The sequence below is a fragment of the Pristiophorus japonicus genome, chromosome 2 (assembly GCF_044704955.1).
Source record: "Pristiophorus japonicus isolate sPriJap1 chromosome 2, sPriJap1.hap1, whole genome shotgun sequence".
NCBI lineage: Eukaryota > Metazoa > Chordata > Chondrichthyes > Pristiophoridae > Pristiophorus > Pristiophorus japonicus.
Genome location: NC_091978.1, coordinates 73,033,302 through 73,054,379, shown reverse-complemented (window position 1 = coordinate 73,054,379; position 21,078 = coordinate 73,033,302). Strand labels below are relative to the sequence as shown.

General features: G+C 43.4%; 1 protein-coding gene across 3 annotated transcripts in view; it reads right to left on the bottom strand.

Annotated features, from left to right (window-relative positions):
- The window catches only part of rai14 (retinoic acid induced 14), a 386,053-nt gene extending 370,858 nt beyond the window's left edge, over nt 1-15,195 (bottom strand). For all 3 annotated transcript variants that reach the window (XM_070867929.1, XM_070867946.1, XM_070867937.1), the window contains exons 1-2: nt 15,080-15,195; nt 14,154-14,231 (exon numbers count right to left, since the gene is read on the bottom strand). In XM_070867929.1, coding sequence (XP_070724030.1) covers nt 14,154-14,189 — 36 coding nt within the window. In that variant the 5' untranslated portion in view covers nt 14,190-14,231; nt 15,080-15,195. The remainder of the gene's footprint in view (nt 1-14,153; nt 14,232-15,079) is intronic.
- Nucleotides 15,196-21,078: the final 5,883 nt, after the last annotated feature.

Here is a 21,078-nt window from a genome sequence, read left to right as displayed (position 1 = left end):
TCCACCTGAGAGAGCAGACGGGGCCTAGGTTTAACGTCTCATCTGAAAGACAGCATCTCAGACAGTGCAGCACTCTCTCAGTACTGCACTGGAGTATCAATCTTCTGACTCAGAGGCGAGGGTGCTACCCATTGAGCCACAGCTTAGATAGAGAATGAAGCAGCAGCATGTGATACATTCTAGAAAACTCAAATAACAAGGGCTCTCTATTCAATGCTCAGGTCTCATTATCAATGATCCAGAATCTAGGCTGTAAAGCGCTTTGAGACATCCAGTGGTCATGAAAGGCACTATATAAATCCAGTCCTTTTTTTTTAATTAGATACTGGGCCAAGTAAAGGCACATCCTAGATTATAGGGGACTTGAGGGCCACTTATGGTAGTGGTCAGCGGCACTTAAAACAGTAGAATACCTAGCGTAAATTTTTAAAATTAAAAATACTATTAAGTATTCTCCACATTTGCTAAAGATGTACAAATAAAGTTGATGCCGTACCACGTCTATCAACTCACGCTGAATAGGGTGTTGATAGTTCTAAAACACATTTAATAAATGAGCAGCAACTTGGCAAAGTAGATTTTAAAAATCTACTTAATGAAATTACACTGCTAAAAACAGAAGTCAATCAGATTTCCCAGTAGAAATACTGATAAAGAGCAACTATTTCAAAATGAAATCTTCTAATCTGACTTCACTTGAATCAACCTGAATAAATTGAAGATAACTTTGAAGATTTCTTTTTATAAAAGACTGTGGTACAGGTTTGAAGAACTTGCCAAAAATTAGTCCAGCACAAGCAAAGAATTATTTAAAGTATTTTTCTTTGTATTTGCTACAATTTTGAAATACAAAAATGTTCCTTTTCCAAATTCAACAATGTGTGCTTTTAACTTAGCAAAATATCTGAGGCACCTCACAGTTAGCCATCAGACTGCAGAAAGAATAGTACAGGTGGTTCAGGAAGGTGACCAATAGTGCAGTTGAAGAGATAGTTATAAGGAGGCTTTTGAAGCTAGGGACAGTTTTAACACAAAGGGATGGAATTCCAGAGACAGAGGAAACGATGACTCGGTCACTGAAGGCAGAATGGAGCGAGGGTGGGAATGCACAATTGGTGAGAGATGCAAAAGTGAAGTGTGTAGGCAGAGATGCAGGGCTAAAGGAGGTTGCAACAGTCATGATCTTTTTAATGGGGAAATCTGGCCTACTCCTGCTCCTAATTTTTTAATGTTATGGTAGCAAGGGGTGAGAACATGGAAGAACTAGTAGTCAGTGATTTGAAACTAATGTGGCTGGAGATAGGCAGCCAACAAATGTTGGCAAGGATTGGGACGACAGGTGAGCAGGATCTTGAGGAATAGGACACAGGCAGCAGAGCTCTGGATGAATTGGAGTAATGCAAAGTAACGCAAGGGAGGCCGGTGAGAAGAACATTCAGAAAAGAGTCAATAACTAAAAAGTATGGATGAGAGTTTCAACGGCAAGGAATTGAGACAAGTAATGTTTAAGGTCTGGTAATGGACAGGATGTGGAGTTTGAAACTTAGGTCAGGGTTGAGCTTGAGAAGATCATATTTCTGGTGGGAGGCAAACAAAACATCTTCGGTTTTACCAAAGTTCAGCAGCAAGAAATTCTGATGCATTCACAACTTGGTCAGGCATTTGTGGAATCAAAAACAACAGAGGTGAGGTGAAGCTGAATTTCATCCACATATATGTATTTCACTATGAAAATAGAAAGAAATATGACTTCAAGTAAATTTCTCAGATTTTCCACAGAAAAAAGAACATTAGTCCTTATATTTAGTGAATGAGTCAAGCTTCTCAGCATTTATATTGCTTTAGTATATTGGCGTGCATAGTCATTGAATGATAAAGCAGACACAAGAATTTACACAAATGGACTGAACCATATTTTACAGTGTACCAGTTTACAGAATAATCCTAGGTTAATGAATATAGTGACTAATAATTCAATACCTTCAATCCTCAGTAACTTTCCCCAAGAATACCTACAATCCTAGAATCTCAGAAATAGTACGGCACAGTAGGAGGCCATGTGAACCATCGAGGCTGCACCAGCTCTTTCAAAGAGCAATAGAGTTTAGCCGCACTCCTCCGCTCTTGCCCCATACCCCTGCAATTTTTTTCTCCTTCAAGTATTTATCCAATTTCCTTTGGAAGGTTATAACCAGATAATCTGTTTTAGGGATAAATATGGGGTCAGAACACCAGGGAGATCTCCCCAAATCTTCTTCCAATAGTATCACTGGATTTTTTTACATCTGCCTGAGAGGGCTGATGGGACCTCAGTTTAACGTCCCAGAGACGAGAGTCCTACCAACTGAGCCATGGCTGATGATCCAAATCAACGTTCAATTTAAAACAATCACTTTTTTTTTTAAATGTCAATGCTCATAATACTTCTCTTTCCATCTTTTAAAAGGGTATGGGTGTCAAGACACACATCAAATAAACTTGACTAGATTGGATCATATGACATAGATGATCACAGCCATCTCTTAGACACAAGCATGGATGGATTCCAGGAGGTATGCTTCTGTGAGCCAGCTACCACAGTTTAAACTATTAAATCCCAACAGAACACTTGCTACCATGATCTACCATGATAAATGGGCTGATTTTAGAGGCGTAAATGCTAGGCGCCGGTTCATAGATACCAATCTCCTGGAAACCAAACTAAAAAGAGTGCCAATAAAAAAAAAAGTAGCTCCAGCTCCAAAGATGTTTCTCTTCACCCACCACTGCACTCTTAGAACTGTCACCTAATCTCTACTCCTTGACTTATCTCTTAATTAATTTTTAGCCTTGGCTCAGTAGTAGCATTCTCCTCTCAGTCAAAAGGTCATGGGTTCAAGCCACAATGTCAGAAGTGCCATCTTTTGGATAAGATATTAAACAAAGACCTCCATCTGCTGTCTCCATTGCACTATTCGAAGATGAGCAGGGGAGCTTGCCCAGTATCCTAGCCAACATTTATCCCCCAACTAACAACAATAAAAAACAATTTATTTGGTCATTTATCTCATTGCTGTTTGTGGGACCGTGTTTTGTGTAAATTGGCTGCTGCCTTTCTTACATTACAACAAGTGACAACATTTCAAAGGTTGTGCACAAAGTGCTGTGGAAGATGCCGAGGACATGAAAGGCACTAATAATGCAAGTTTTTTCTTAATATTTTCAAGCTTGGTTCGATCCTGAATTCAGGGCCTTATTCCTTCACCTTGGCTTCTCAATAAAAAAAGGTTTCTCTCATCAACAGATAGGACAATGATTTTATAGCTCCCTGCAATTTATTTCAAAAAATTAATTACTTTGAATAATATATTTATTATGGTATGATGGAAAAGAGTGTGTGGAATAGTTTGACTAAGGACAAGAAAGATCAATAACAGAAAATATTTTTTTAAATGATGGAAAGACAGAGAAATTTAAGGAGGAAGTTCAGAGGCAGCCAAAGGATCAAGAATGGTGGGGCTTAGAGACGGAAGGGAGATGCACAGAGAGTGAACCAGTGGTGAACTTGGATTAGAAATTGACTAGGGAAATAGAGACGTAGGTTGAAATCACAGAGGATGAGGAGACACAGTACAGAGTGAGAGAAGGAAGATGATAGGATGTTTCCTTAGGAAAGTCAGTAAGTGTCATGTATGTAACCTTTATGTAACAACACCTTCACATAACTGTAACCTTTATGTAACACCACTGTACACTGCATACACCTGAGAAATGCACACCTTGACCACAGGGGGTGAACTTGTGGGAGACACGCCTCACCTGGTCTCCCAGGTATATAAAGGGAGGTCCCACGCAGGGTCATCACTTCTTGGTCCTGTGAATAAAGGTTCTGGTCATGGAGTGACCTTGTCCATAGAATGTGCCTCGTGTGGATTTGTGGTATTGTGTAAAGACCTTACATTAGCGACGAGAAACGGGAATCAATGACCCACGAGAATGGCCACCGGCAGCACAGATGAACGGTGAGGACTGGAACGATTTCATTGAGAGGCTCCAGCAGAGTTTTGTCATGAAGGACTGGCTGGGAGACACAGCAGCTGACAAGCGAAGGGCTCATCTGCTGACCAGCTGTGGACCCAAGACTTACGTGCTCATGAAAGACCTGCTAACACCCCGAGAAGCGGGCGGACAAAACCTTCGAAGAGCTCAGCAAGATAATCGGTGAGCACCTCAAACCAGCGAGCAGCGTACAGATGGCCCACCACAGATTCTATACACACCGACGTCGGGAAGGACAGAGCATATCGGATTTAGTTGCGGACCTCCGCCGCTTGGCCAGCCTTTAAATCCACAGACGCCTGCAGGGGGAGATGCTAAGGGATTTCTTTATTCAGGGCATCGGTCATGCTGGGATTTTCAGAAAGCTAATTGAGACCAAGGACTTGACCTTGGAAGCGGTGGCGTTGACGGCTCAGACTTTTATGGTGGGGGAGGAGGAAACCAAGATAATATACGCACGCAATTCTGCCCCCAACGTGGCGACGGATCAGGGAGTCAATATCATAAACGCGACAGAGCCCCGCAGGCAGACAGCAATAGACCCAAGAGTAAGTCTCCAACAGAGACAATGGCAGGCTGATAGGATATTTACGCCCCTCCTCAGTGGACAATGCGGCTCAAGAGCAGTCAAAGGGACAATCAGAGAGGAATGCCTTGCAGCAGCTCTTTTGTTCACAACAATGGGAATCTCAGCTCATGTTAGAGGTGTGGGGGCAAACACTCTGCCAGGACTTGCAGGTTTAAGAAATTGTAACCTCAGTGGCCATTTAGCCAGAATGTGCAGAAAGCCTGTAAACAGGCTACTATACGAGGCGGATGAACTGGATAAGGGGTCTGCGAGGCAGGATGATGCTTGGGGCAAATCAATGGACGCTGAAGTTCAACGGGTTCATGTGGCGAACATTCACAGCTCATATACCAAAACGCCACCTATGAAAGTCCTATTAAACAGCATCCCTGTACGCATGGAACTGGACATAGGGGCCAGCCAGTCACTCATGAGTGTTCAACAATTCGAAAAGCTGTGGCCACTCAAAGCCAGCAGACCCAAACTAGAATGCAATTACGGACGTACACCAAAGAAATCATTCCGGTGCTAGGCAGTGCAATGTTGGCGGTCACACACAATGGATCGGTAAACCAGCTGCTGCTCTGGATTGTCCCGGGCAATGGTCCCGCACTGTTGGGAAGGAGCTGGTTAGCTGAGATGAACTGGAAATGGGGGGGGGGGGCGGGATGTACATGCCATGTGATCTGTGGAGCGAAGTTCATGCTCACAGGTCCTTCAGCAATTTGAGTCACTATTTCAACCTGGCATAGGGACGTTCAAAGGTACCAAAGTAGTGATATGCATCACCCCGGACGCCAGGCCAGTGCACCACAAAGCCAGAGCTGTGCCATACGTGATGCGGGAGAAAATTGAGAGCGAGTTGGACCGGTTGCTGAGAGAGGGCATCATCTCGCCCGTTGAATTCAGCGAGTGGGCAAGCCCCATCGTTCCTGTCCTAAAAGCGGATAGCTCGGTGAGGATCCGTGGCTACTACAAGGCCACTATCAACCGGGTGTCCCTACAAGACCAATACCCGCTCCAGAGAGTGGAGGACCTTTTTGCCACGCTGGCAGGCGGCAAGCTGTTCACCAAGTTGGACCTCACTTCAGCCTACATGAGAGTAAGCAACAAAGATTTTGAGAGAGACATAAGGGATAGAAGTGAGTGAGATATTTGAAGGAAAAGGTGGTTCTGGAGGAGGGATGGCCTGGGGTGGGGGGGGGGGGGGGCGGGGGGAGGAGAGAAGAGGCCAAGATGTGACTTGGCAATGAGGGCCATACAACCAACATGGCAATTGGGTGGAGCTGCAGGTGGGGCACTTCTGTCAGGAGGGAGGTGTTGCCACGCAAGAAACAAGTTTCTGCTTGCTGTATGATTTGAATCATCCACACTGAGATTGTGAATGCTGAGGCCCTTGCCCATGAGTGAGCTTACATTCTGGAGTGATGTACTATGCTTAGCCTGCTATTCTTTCCTAACTTTTGACTCTTATGAAACTTGCCTCCTGCAGTACACGCAATATAGGAAAATATAGCAACATTAAACTCTGCTACATCATTTGCAAGTATGGAATGGGGCGGAGAGGGAGAAGAGAGAGTGGAAAACAAAAATAAAACAGCATCAACGTAAAATTAGCTATGTTAATCATCCACTTCAGTTCTGCAACAGGACAGTAAACTAATTTATTCTGCCATGGCATAGAAACATGAGACTGCTTTCACCTCCTTCGTTTGATGGGCTCCCTATGCAGCAACTTTATAATCTTGCAAAGCCATTTGGAGTGTGAAAATAACAAAATAATGAGAGTGTGTCTGCCTACATAGATCATCCACCATCAATGTACCTTGCACATAGGCCATCTGTCTGTCATCTAGGTCAGAAAATGTGCTCGACACGGTAAAGGGGGAAATAAACACATTGAAATGATGTATTATAAAAGAAAGATGCAAAAAAAACTTACCATAAACCTTAAAACGTCAATCATTTGTCCCTTATATAGGACACTGGTGATGAAACTTCACTATGCTGATGGTTTTTAACAAGCAATTAGTCAAATACAGCAAACTATGCCACAAGTTACCTTCCCTTTTCTCACATCCTCCACTCCAGATTTTCCTGAGTCTGCCAAACCATTTTATTAATAGACTTAAGAATAAATAGAGATACTATACAAGCGCCAGTGATATCTGGCCAACATAAAGACAAAATAATAGTTAACTTTTTTTTAAAAATACAAAATAATTCAACTGCAAGAGATTTTGTAGTGTACTAAACATTGAATAGGTAATTTCCAACAATACGAAAATCAGATTTGCAAAATGTCAGATGGATATCACTCTGAACTTGCTCTAAAAAAAATAACCATAACATCTAAATAACATTTGTTAAAATGAGGCAATGGTGATGTAGCTTTATGTATAGTTCTCTTTTCCCATGCATTTTATTGAGCTATCACAACATGTTCCTAGATTCCAACCATTCTCTGGAGGAAAGTGTTTGTTCACTGATTATGAAAAATGGTCCTACTCACTAACCAACCGGGCACAACAAAACATTTTTGATTTGTGAGATTGTATCCAATTAAACAAACAAAAAAGGAAACATTACAAAATCCAAAACAATTTTTTTTTTGTAGAAAAGAGTTTTGAGGAGAAGGTTTAGTCATAAAGAAAATAGTGTAGATTATCGACTCTTTGGTTTACAAGTTGGGCAAGCCAGTTCTTGCTTCCTGAATGGCGCTCACCTATGGATAGATCAGTCTTTTATAAACAAGTACTGCTGTCAGACTTCATGCCCAGTAGTCACCCACTCAGTGGCCATACCCATTCAACCATGTACACTACACTACAACAACCTGATTTTCCTTTCAATTAAAAAAAATAAACTGCCAATGTTTAGAAATTATAAAATCATAACTGATTTGAGATTTAACAAGCCATTTAAATCCTAACTTTTTCAGCTGGTCTTCTGAATCTACGTGGTCCAGGTGAGTACCAACGACATAGATAGAACAGACGAGGTGGTTCTGCTAAGGGATTATGAGCAGCTAGAGGCCAAATTAAAAAGCAGGACCATAAAGGTAATAATCTCTGGATTACTACCCGAACCACGAGCAAATTTACATAGGTTAAATAAGATCAGAGAGCTAAACTCGTGGCTCAAAGACTGGTGTGGGAGAAATGGGTTTTGGTTCCTGGGGCACTGGCACCAGTACTGGGCTAAGAGGGAGCTGTTCCATCGGGATGGCCTTCACTTGGAACGTGCTGGGGCTAGGGTCCTGGCAAACCAAATAACTAAGGCTGCAGAGAGAGCTTTAAACTAATTAGTGGGGTTTGGGGGGGGGGGGGGTGGGGGAGGTTCAGGTGAGCAGAAACCTAAAAGCTTAAAAAACAAGGTGAAGGCAAAAGAGCAGCGTATCATTGGGGGAAACGAAAACCAAAGCATGACAGGAAGGCACAGAATATATAAACATAAGAGTGCATCAGAAACTGAGGCCAAAGCAGGAGAAAATGGTAAGAAAACACATTTAAAAGCTTTGTATCTGAATCTTTATTAGATAAGCTGTCGGCACAACTAGTTACACATGGGTATGATCTGATAGCCATTACAGAGACGTGGTTGCAAAGTGACCGAGACTGAAAACTAAACATTCAGGGGTACTTGACAATTCGGAAGGACAGACAGAAAGGAAAAGGAGATAGGGTGGTATTGATAAAGGATGGAACCACTGCAATAGTGAGAAACAATACTGGCTCAAATGATCAGGATGTTGAAACAGTTTGAGTGAAGATAAGAAATAATAAGGGGAAAAAATAATTGGTGGGCGTAGTCTATAGACCCCCTAACAGTAGCAACTCTGTTGGTCGGAGTATAAACCATGAAATAGTGGGGGCTTGTAAAAAGGGAACAACAATAACCATGGGTGATTTTTACCTCCATATTGATTGGACAAATCAAATTGGTCAGGATAGCCTTGAGGAAGAATTCATGGAGTGCATAAGGGATGGGTTCCATGAGCAGTATGTAACAGAACCAACCAGGGGGCAGGCTATCTTAGATCTAGTCCTGTGTAATGAGACAGGATTAATAAACAATCTCCGAGTAAAGGATCCCCTTGGAATGAGTGATCATAACATGGTTGAATTTCAAATTCAGATGGAGGGCGAGAAGGTCAATCTTAAACCAGCGTACTAAGCTTAAATAAAGGAGACTACAAAGGTCTGATGGCAGAGTTGGATAAAGTGGACTGGGAAAATAGGTTAATGTGGAGGATGGTTGAGGAATAGTGGTGTACATTTAAGGAGATATTTCACAACTCTCAAGAAAAATATTTCAGTGAGGAGGAAAGGGTGTAAGAGAAAATATAGCCATCCGTGGCTAACTAAAGAAACAAAGGATGGTATCCAATTAAAAACAAGGGCATACAAAGTGGCCAAAACTATTGGGAGGACAGAAGATTGGGAAGCTTTTAAATGCCAGCAAAGAATGACTAAAAAAAATGATTAAGAAAGGAAAGATAGACTGTGAAAATAAACCAGCATGAAATATAAAAACAGATAGCAAGCGTTTCTACAGGTATATAAAAAGGAAAAGAGTGGCTAAAGTAAATGTTGGTTCCTTAGAGGACGAGACTGGGGAATTAGTGATGGGGAGCATGGAGATGGCAGAAACATTGAACAAATATTTTGTAACAGTTTTTACGGTAGAGAACACTAAAAATATCCCAACAGTGGATAGTCAAGGGGCTATAGGGGAGGAGGAACTTAACACAATCACTAAGGAGGTGGTACTCGGTAACATAATGGGACGAAAGGCGGATAAGTAGTGGCAGGGATAGTGGATGCATTGGTTGTAATTTACCAAAATTCCCTGGATTCTAGGGAGGTCCCAGCAGATTGGAAAACTGCAAATGTAATGCCCCTATTTAAAAAAGGAGGCAGACAAAAAGCAGGAAACTATAGACCAGTTAGCCTAACATCTGTAGTTGTGAAAATGTTGGAGTCCATTATTAAAGAAGCAGTAGCAGGACATTTGGAAAAGCATAATTCAGTCAGGCAGAATCAGCATGGATTTATGAAGGAGAAGTCATGTTTGACAAATCTGCTGGAATTCTTTAAGGATGTAACAAACAGGGTGGATAAAGGGGAACCAGTGGATATGGTGTATTTGGACTTCTAGAATGCATTTAACAAGGTGCCACATAAAAGGTTACTGTACAAGATAAAAGTTCACAGGGTTGGGGGTAATATATTAGCATGGATAGAGGATTGGCTAACTAACAGAAAACAGAGAGTCGGGATAAATGGTTCATTCTTAGTTTGACAATCAGCAACTAGTCAGGTGCCGCAGGGATCAGTGGTGGGACCCCAACTATTTACAATCTCTATAAACGACTTGGATGAAGGGACCGAGTGTAACATAGCCAAGTTTGCTGACAATACAAAAATGGGAGGAAAAGCAACGTGTGAGTCGGACACAAAAAACTTGCAAAAGGACATAGACAGGCGAAGAGAGTGGGCAAAAATTTGGCAGATGTAGTATAATGATGGAAAGTGAGGTTATGCACTTTGGCAGAAAAAAAAAATCAAAGAGCAAGTTATTTTTTAAATGGAGAAAAATTGCAAAGTGCTGCAATACAGCGGGACCTGGGGCATGAAACACAAAAGGTTAATATACAGGTACAGCAAGTGATCAGGAAGGTGAATGGAATCTTGGCCTTTATTGCAAGGGGGTTAGAATATAAAAGCAGAGAAGTCCTGCTACAGTTATACAGGGTATGGATGAGGCCACACCTGGAATACTGTGTACAGTTTTGGTTTCCATATTTACGAAAGGATATACTTGCTTTGGAGGCAGTTCAGAGAACGTTCACTAGGTTGATTCCAGAGATGAAGGGGTTGACTTATGAGGAAAGGTTGAGTAGGTTGGGCCTCTACTCGTTGGAATTCAGAAGAATGAGAGGTGATCTTATCGAAACATATAAGATTATGTTAGGGCTTGACAAGGTGGATACAGAGAGGATGTTAGGGAAAACTAAAACTAGGGTGCATAATCTTAGAATAAGAGGCCACCCATTTAAAACTGAGACTCATCAGGGGAGGGCAGCAGCAGCCAAGTTCATGGCACCGTGGGTGGCTCTGCTGCACAGGAGGGCAGGAAAAAGTGTGGGAGAGCTATAGTGATAGGGAATTCGATTGTAAGGGGAATAGATAGGCGTTTCTGCAGCCGTAACCGAGACTCCAGGTGGTTTGTTGCCTCCCTGGTGCAAGGGTCAAGGATGTCTCAGAGCGGGTGCAGGACATTCTGAAAAGGGAGGGTGAACAGCCAGTTGTCGTGGTACACATAGGTACCAACGATATAGGTCCTACGAGACGAATTTATGGAGCTAGGAGCTAAATTAAAAAGTAGGACCTCAAAAGTAGTAATCTCAGGATTGCTACCAGTGCCACACGCTAGTCAGAGTAGGAATTACAGGATAGCTCAGATGAATACGTGGCTTGAGGAGTGGTGCCGAAGGGAGTGATTCAAATTCCTGGGGCACTGGAACCGGTTCTGGGGGAGGTGGGACCAGTACAAACCGGACGGTCTGCACCTGGGCAGGACCGGAACCAATGTCCTAAGGGGAGTGTTTGCTGGTGCTGTTGGGGAGGAGTTAAATTAATATGGCTGGGGGATGGGAACCTATGCAGGGAGGAGAGGGAAATAAAAGGGAGAGAGAGGCAAAAGATAGAAGGGAGAATAGTAAAAGTGGAGGGCAGAGAATCCCAAGGCAAAAAACAAAAAGGGCCACATTACAGCAAAATTCTAAAGGGGCATGGTGTGTTAAAAAGACAAGCCTGAAGGCTCTGTGCCACAATGCGAGGAGTATTCGGAATAAGGTGGACAAATTAACTGCACTGATAGCAGTTAATGGATACGATGTAATTGGCATCACAGAGACATGGCTCCAGGGTGACTAATGCTGGGAACTCAACATCCAGGGCTATTCAACATTCAGGAAGGATAGACAGAAAGGTAAAGGAGGTGGGGTGGCATTGCTGGTCAAAGAAGAAATTAATGCAATAGTAAGGAAGGACATTGGCTTGGATGATGTGGAATCGGTATGGGTGGAGCTGCGGAATATCAAAGGGCAGAAAACGCTGGTGGGAGTTGTGTACAGGCCACCAAACGTTTCTACATTTGTATGAGGAGGAAGGTTGTAAATCTATGGAATTTGCTGCCTCAGAGAACTGTGGAAGCTGGGTCATTGAATAAATTTATGAGAGATAGACAGTTTCTTAACCGATAAAGGAATAAGGTGTTATGGGGAGCGGGCAGGGAAGTGGACCAGAGTCCATGATCAGATCAACCATGAATGTATTAAATGGCGGATCAGGCTTGAGGTGCCATATGGCCTACTCCTGCTCCTATTTCTTATGCTGTTCTTATAAATAACAAACTTGTATGTATATACTTAGTTTATTACATTTCACAAACAGCTTAAAATTCAGATCCTACATTTTAAAGTATTTAAAACTTAAGATAAATATTAAGAAAAAGAAATTAGCAGTTACCAGCTATAAAACCATCCTTACTCATACTTGTGGAAAACACATTCTGACTGGCTTCAAACCATTTTGATTTAACGGAGTGCATTCTCGTGAAAGACTGCTACTGCCACTCACTATTTGTAGCCAGCTGGAAGTGAAAAGATGCCTTTTCCTGCTCAAAAGTATGATTTTCTTCCCTGTTTTGTGGTATTGACTGAATGTATTCCAACAGGAAACTACAATCAAAGGTTGAGACCACAACCACTGCAGTACAGCTAGGTGATTGCTTTTTAAATAGAGATGTTAAGTAATAGAATGGCTGTAAGTCAGGGTTTTGAGGAAGTCATCAGAATCCCGTGACTGTGCACCTGTAACTCAATGTAATACAGCTTTAAATACAAGTGTATGTTGATTAACTCAAGGACTGCAGAATCTAATGTTTGAAAGTTAGCAACTACACCGGGGTTTTATAATTATGATTTGTCCCTCTTCTTTGATTTAAAAAAAAATCTCATAAGCCAAAAAAGATTCTGAAAGAAAACTCTGTTACATTATATTGCAAAACAGAAAGGGCTTGCAATCTATGGATAAAACTAAAATTATGATAAACACAAACTAATATATAATCAAATATTAATGTAAAACTGCTAAATACCATAGAGTATCTTAAAATCACGACCAGTTCATAACTGTTCCTTCATGAAAGCACAGTAATAATTACCATAAAATCCAGTGTTTTTTTAGGACATCATCCATGAACAGTAGCAACTCTTATAGCAACATGCAAAGTTCTATACCAATGGAGTCTACATTTCAGAAAGATACATTGCATAATACAATATTACAACATAATCAAACTTAAACAAACAATTTAGCAACAATTAAACCAAAAGGTTCAGCATGTGAGCAAATTAAAATGCTTTTCTACAATATTACTCATTCTATGAAGGCCATTTTTTTTTTTAAATTCGTAGCCAATCGTTCCAATTCTTTGTCAAATCACAAACGCCAGAGGTCACCTTGGGCCCATTCAAGGATCACTCTGCGCCAATGCTCTTAGCCAAAAGGCCTAGAGCCACTGCACCGTTCCTGGAAGTACTGCAATACCAGGTTCGTGCCATGGAGGTGGATGGGTCAGGTCCCCCACACACCTCCGTGGAGGTGGATGGGTCAAGCCACCCCACCCACCTCCTATTTCCAAAAAAGCAAGCATATACCTTCCTGATCCAGGGAGAACCACCTTGGGGTTATGGTGGTTACTCCCCTGTCAGGTCAGTTACGCATGATCTTAGCCTGAAGCCCATTAATCCATTACCAAGCTGAACAGAAATCAGTGGGATGTGGATTTTGCTTGAGAAGTGTTTCCTCCTCCCCCTCCCCCTCCTCAGTTCTGGTGTCTTTTCTGCAACTCCATGGAATTTCCTTGCCAATAAATAGCGTCTACAGTAAATTTCAGTTAAAAAAAAAAGTTGGATTAAAATTATTTACGTGTGATGAAACCTGGATAATCCCAATAATAGCAATGCTCACTACATGGGGACAAGACACCAGCTGGTTGGGAGCAGAGTATCAGCTCAGTGGCTGCAGAGGGATGATGTATTAGAGGGGCTCAGAGTTTGTCCAAATGGACCGAACCACCACATCCATTGGGATTTTGTGAGGGGCAATACCGGTTTTAGTTGCACAATGACCCCTATAGCCCATGTTACAATGTGGGATGGTCGTAGTCGAAGTACTGGAGGCATATGGGGAAGGGATAGAAAAAAAAGCTTGTGCAAATGACTAGTTTCAATTATTCTACTTTTTCTTTAAAGTACATTATTTGAATCTGTTAATTTAATAAATTTAAAATAATCTCAGTCCCATCAGCACCGCACTCAAAACGATTTCTGCAGATTCAAGGGGGAAATCTGAGGAATCTGCGTCAAATTTGCACTGATTTCTGATCACCCTGCCAATTACTTTATCAGTGGCGAAGTCAAAGCTATTGTTTGCAGCAATAAGTAACAGTCATGTAGACGGCCTGCAGTACTTACATCACTTTTTCTGAACTTGGCTTTTAAGCTTTTCATTTTCGCCCAATGTTACTGCCGAGTGCCAAACCTCAATAAAACCTAGATAAATGCACACAACATTATTCTATTACAACCTTACTGAAAAACTTGTTTCAAAATTACGTGAAACTTATGACGTTTCTTCCAATAGTTGCCCATGACCCATGAACATTTTTTGCATGAATGCCAAATAATCCTCGTGGACTGACTGCACTATACTGAATAAATTGAGATCCAGAGCGCTTCGTGCACTCGTTCACCAGTATTTCTACACTCAGTTAAAGTTGTCAAAACTTGAAAACTATGTTAATTACATCAATCAAAATTATTTGAAACAAAAGGTGCAAGTTTAATAAACAAACAGCGAAAGGAGGTGTTGAAAGATTAATAGATAGGATCGAGTTTGCAGCAATCACAGCCAAATTAACCTGGTCCCTATCTGCCTATTCGAAGCAGTAAAATAATACGGCACAGTTTCGCCTTCTTTCTTTAAAAACCAACTAGAAACTTTTGCAGCTTGACCCTTTCTAAGGCAGTTTCTGGAAAGATGTTACCGATTTTAATCAATCACTGGCTCGCTCCTCCTTGGCAGCCCTGCTGTTCTTTTTGTGTGTGCTTCTCTCATTCATTCTTCAGCCCCTTCCATCTGTGTCCAGCCCCTCTCCCAATTTCCCTCCGCTCGGGTGTGACAAGTCCTCAGCAACGAATTGCATGCGGGAAACTTTCACTTGCTCCCAACAATAAACCCATTCATTCCCTCATCTGCTCTATTTACAAATCGAGAGGGAGAGAGAGAGAGAGAGAGAGACGGGGAGGGGTAAAATACAACCAAAACATTGCATTTTAAAAATAAAGTTTGGGTCTTGTCTTATTGTAGCCGTACTTAAATTGAAAAAAAGTGAACTCACCCCATGCCAGCGCGAAGATTGAAGGAGGGATGAATGTCTTTCAGCAAACTTGTAACTGGCTGAGTTGTAGACACACTGTGCCCGAAGCCGCCTCTAACACCGCTCCTACTGCCTCGCGGCGAAAAACGCCGCGACAGCGCGTGCCATTGTCCCTGGCGTGCTCACGTCATCCGCAAGGAACGCGCACGAGCTCCCTCTCGTGCGCGCGCGCCGCCGCGTTCGATCGCCTTTGTTGCCAATGTTGCGATTTGTGTCAAGTGACCATCGAATTGTTACAGCACCGAAGGAGGCCCTTTCGGCCCGCCGAGCCCGTGCCAGCTCTCTGTAGGAGCGCTTCAGCTAGTGCTAGTCCCACCCCCGTAGCCCTGCAATTTTATTTTTGGGGGGGTGGTATGGTACTTATCCACTTTCCTTTTGAAAGCCACCACTGAATCTGCCTCCACCACCAGATCTTCAGAAGCGCTGTCATTGTTTGTGACTCCAGCCTTTTGTCCACCCTTTATGGATTGGTTGTAGTTGCACTACTCAGACACCTGAAAAATAACATAAGAGCATTTTCCAGTGTAACTTGAGTGACTTGTAGCGAGTCTAGTTTATCGTTGCCCGAAAGAAGCCGCTGGCTGGCCATATTTCTTCTCTTAGGCTGTCCCTCGGAGTCAAGGATGACTTGCTTCCACACTAATATCAGTTCTCAGGTGACTGATAAGACTAATGCGGGACCAACAGTCTCTGTCACAGGTGGGGCAGACGGTGGTTGAAGGGACGGCTGGGTGGGGTGCTTGGGTTTGCTTCCGTTTGCTCCCGGCAAAGAGACTCAAACTATTTGGGACCTTCCCAGATGCTTCTCCACTTTGAGCGGTCTTGGGCCAGGGATTCCCAGGTGTCGGTGGGGATGTTGCACTTTTTCAAGGAGGCTTTGAGGGTGTCCTTGAAGCGTTTCCTTTGCCAATCTGGGGCTCGCTTGTTGTGTTGGAGCTCCGAGTAGAGCACTTGTTTTGGGAATCTCGTATCGGGTATGCAGAAGATGCGGCCAGTCCATCGGAGCTGATCGAGCGTGGTCAATGCTTCAATGCTGGGGATGTTGGTTTGAGTGAGAACACCAATGTTGGTGCGCCTAGCCTGCCAATGGATTTGCAGGATCTTATGGAGGCATCGTTGGCGGTACTTCTCCAGTGCTTTAAGTTGCTCTGTAGACCATGAGCTTGGTGCCGGGTTTGAGCTCCTGATCTTCAGACACTCTCTTCCTCAGGCGACCGAAGGCTGCACTGACACACTGAAGATGGTGTTGGACTTTGTCATCGATGTCTGCCCTTATTGACTTCAGGCTCCTGAGGTATGAAAAATGGTCCACATTGTCCAAGGCCTCGTCGTGGATTTTGATAATCGAGGGGCACTACTGTGTGGCAGGGACAGTTGGTAGAGGACCTTTGTCTTACGGATGTTTAGTGTAAGGCCCATGCTCTCGTACACTTCGGCCTCCAAGTGTGTGCAGACACAAGCATTGTCTGCATATGTAATTTAATGACAGAGGATGGGACGACCTTGGATCTGGATTGGAGGTGACGGGGGTGGAACAATTTCCCATTATTTCTGTAGATTAGCTCCATTCCAGCAGGGAGCTTACTGAGGGTGAGATGGAGCATTGCAGCAAAGAAGATAGAGAAGAGCGTTGGTACAACGACACAGCCTTGCTTGACTCCATGAATTAGGTCTGTGGTGGATCTGTTGGTCAGGATCACGACTTGCATGTCATCGTGAAACAGGTGGAGGATGGTGATAAACTTTTGAGGGCAGCCGAATTTATGGCTATGGAAGTAACTGTTTCTACCACATGGAATCATACAGCAAAGAAGGAGGCCATTCGGCCCATTGTGTTTGCGTCAGCTCTTTGAAAGAGCTTCTATCCAATTAGTCACATTTCCCTGCCCTTTCCTCTTTGCCAGCAAAATTTTCCCCTTTAAACATTTATCCAATTCAAATGCACTAATATTAATACAAAACATCTTACACACAATACAGGCAAATGTACTTAAAATGTATACTTACTTAACAAACATTTGCCACCATTCAGCGTAAAACCTTGCAGTCTTTTTCATCAACGTTTGGAATTCTGGCATGAATTTATCAGACACAGCACATCTTAGTGCACCTTCTAGATTTTTGTCCAGCAGTTACGAGCGAGCGTTACTTTGATTTCATTAGAGTAATTGGTGAGAACGTCAACTTGCACAACAAGATGTGCCAGATGTGCCTCTGCTCTCCATGAACAATGCAGTTAAAGAAAAACTTGCATTTATATAGCGCCTTTCATGTCTTGTAGGATGTCTCAAAGCGCTGAAGGTTGGATGCTGCTTGCTGTTTGCCATGACATGCCCTGTTGGAGCTGCTTGTTATTGTTTGGCCTTGCTTTCTTCTGGCAGCCTGGAGCTGTCAGAATATTCCAATTGCTTGAGTTGACCATAATGATAGCCCCATTACACACCATTTTAGCACAAAACAGTGAGGAGAATATAGTATCAGACTTCAGGAGGATATAGACTGGTAAAATGGGCAGACACATAGCAGATGAAATTTAATGCTAAGAATTGTGAAGTGATGCATTTTCAGAAGAGGAATGAGGAGAGGCAATATAAACTAAAAGGTATAATTTTAAAGTGGGTGTAGGAACAGAGAGATCTGGTTCACATAGACAAATCTTTGAAGTTGGCAGGACAAGTTGGTAAAGTTGTTAAAAACCCATATGGGATCCTTGGCTTTATAATAGAGGTATAGAGTACAAAACCAAGGAAGTTATATAAACCTTTATAAATCACTGGTTAGGCCTCAGCTGGAGTATTGTGTTCAATCCTGGGCACCAATCTTTAGGAAGGATGTCAATGCCTTGGCGAGGGTAGAGAGGAGATTTACCAGAATGATACTAGGGATGCGGGACTTCAATGATGTGGAGAGACGAGAGAAGCTGGGATTGTTCTTAGAACAGAGTAGGTTAAGGGGGGGATTTAATAGTGTTCAAAATTATGAATGGTTTTGATAGAGTAAAAAAGGAGAAAGTGTTTCCACAGGAGTGGGTTGTTAACCAGGGAGATTGATTTATATAATTGCCAAAAGATCCAGAGAGGACATGAGGAGACATTTTTATATGCAGCGAGTTCTTATGATCTGGAATGTACTGCGTGAAAGGGTGGTGGAAGCAGACTCACCAGTGACTTTCAAAAAGGAATTGGAGATATGCATGAAAAGGAAAACATTGCAGGGCTATGGGGAAAGAGTGGCGGAGAGGGACGAATTGGAAAGCTCTTTCAAAAATCTGGCACAGCCGTGATTGGCCAAATGGCCTCCCTCTATGCTGTAAGATTCTGTAACAAATAAGCCGTAACCAAGGAAAAAAAAGCACGCCCACCATTAAACGTTTGTATGCTCTGCTTTTCATCTTACCATTTTACCAGCAATACACAAAATGATTAATGAACACATGCCTACGTTGTTGGATATGAATATTAAGATCATATGCCCAATGATGGTGACTCTTACAAATAAGTTATTTATTAATTGAAAATTAATTTAGCCACATCTAAATCCCAATTAGCCACGTGTGGCTAGTGGCTAATATATTAGACAACACTGGTCTAGTCTGACGCTGCAATACACTTATAAAAATAACTTGCATTTATTTAACAGTTTTCAGGTCCTTATGACTTCAAAGCATTTCACAACCAATGAATTACTTTTGAAGTGTAGTCAAATATGGCTGAAATCTGAATACATCAAGGTTCCACAAACAGCAAATTACATAAGCCACAAGTTAATGTGTTTTTGGTAGTTGAGAGATGAATGTTGGCTAGGACATTGGAAGAACTCCATGCTCTTCTTTGAATAGTGCCAAGGAACCTTTTACATTCACCAGAACAGCTAAAATAGGCTGTCAGTTTAACATCTTATGGGAAAGTAGTGACAAAGAAGCAGCAGAGAGCCAAGCAGTTGCTTCTAAAGCTTTGCACTTCCAACTTGTGGAAACACCATTAAATGAATATAAAGTCTCAGCTATGACTCAGTTGGTTGCACCCTCGCCTCTGACTCAGAAAGTTGTGGGTTCTGTCATAAGAACATAAGAACATAAGAATTAGGAACAGGAGGAGGCCATCTAGCCCCTCGAGCCTGCTCTGCCATTCAACAAGATCATGGCTGATCTGGCCGTGGACTCAGCTCCACTTACCCGCCCGCTCCCCATAACCCTTCATTCCCTTATTGGTTAAAAATGCATCTATCTGTGACTTGAATACATTCAATGAGCTAGCTTCAACTGCTTCCTTGGGCAGAGAATTCCACAGATTCACAACGCTCTGGGAGAAGAAATTCCCTCTCAACTCGGTTTTAAATTGGCTCCCCCGTATTTTGAGGCTGTGCCCCCTAGTTCTAGTCTCCCCGACCAGTGGAAACAACCTCTCTGCCTCTATCTTGCCTATCCCTTTCATTATTTTAAATGTTTCTATAAGATCACCCCTCATCCTTCTGAACTCCAACGAGTAAAGACTCAGTCGACTCAATCTATCATCATAAGGTCATCCCCTCATCTCTGGAATCAGCCTAGTGAATCGTCTCTGTACCCCCTCCAAAGCTAGTATATCCTTCCTTAAGTAAGGTGACCAAAACTGCATGCAGTACTCCAGGTGCGGCCTCACCAATACCCTGTACAGTTGCAGCAGGATCTCCCTGCTTTTGTACTCCATCCCTCTCGCAATGAAGGTCAACATTCCATTCGCCTTCCTGATTAGCTGCTGCACCTGGGCCAATTGTGGAGCAGTGGAGGCGTGGCCTAAACAGTTGGAGCTGTGAGCAGTGAGAGAAGGAGCTGCTGCTTTTGCTCCTGGCTGGGCCTGTGAATCAGCCCAGGAAGAGAAGGAAGGAAGGAAGGGGTTTCACCACCAACTTTCACCCAGAGGGAGAGGAGGAAAAAGCAGAAAACTTGAACAACTTCACCATTTCTACAAAGAGTTGGAGAGAGGGGGAAAGACCAACAACAACATCCAGTGTGGAAGGAGGGAGACTCTACCATTCTACAGGTGGGTGTATTGGTGCAGTCCCTAAAAGACTTTGCTGTATCGGTGGGGGGAGGAAAGAAGACCAGTCGGGGGCCGGAACATCGCGGGGGGTGTGTGTGTGTGGAAGTGTGTGTGGGGGCCTTGCTTACAACTAGGCCCCACACACCTTTGAAGCACCCCTCCCCCATTGCCTAGCCTGGGATAGCTGGAGCTACCAGGCTGAAGAAACAATTAATCCACCCTAATTAACATCGTTGGGAGTGTGTGCCTGTGTGGCTCCAGCTGCACCAGGTGAAGACATCTTCTCCCCTCACCCGAAGACCACCCCAAAGACTATTTTTGTTTGCCATCTGGGGATTGCACCCACCCACAGCTGCGAGGGGAGACCTGCCCTCGCAGTTTCCCCCCTTCCCACCCCCCTCTCTCTTTCTCTGTTACTCTCTGTCTCTCCCCTCTCTCTCTGAGAGCCCTTTTCCTCCCAAATTGATTGGAAAAATATAAAACAATTAAGACAACTGAGCAGAGGGAGCAAGGGCCCTCCCCAATTGTCAACTAGGGGAGAGGTGTGCCTCGTTAAGAGCTCCTCTGCTCAGTCTATTAAACGAGGCCATTTAAAGACCATTAAGGCCTGTGACTTTGGGGTGGGTGTAGCCCTTAAAGGGAGCCCGTGATGGCGACCCCATCTACGCCGGTGGCAGGGCCAGCTAGGACTTATGCGCAGGCGGCATCCACATCCACGGCACCTCCTGCGCCACCTGCTGCCCTGCCACCATTCAGACTTATAACTACGAAACACGGGGTCAAGAGCTACACTCACCCCACAATGAGCATTGAGGAGTGCGTCCGGGTGACGGCTGGGGTAGTCGGCCCCTTGGCCATTGTCGCAGCCTCCAAGATGTCTGGGAAGGTCGTGTTCTTCCTGGGGTCGGAGCGGGCGGTGTCCCTGGCCATTGAAAAGGG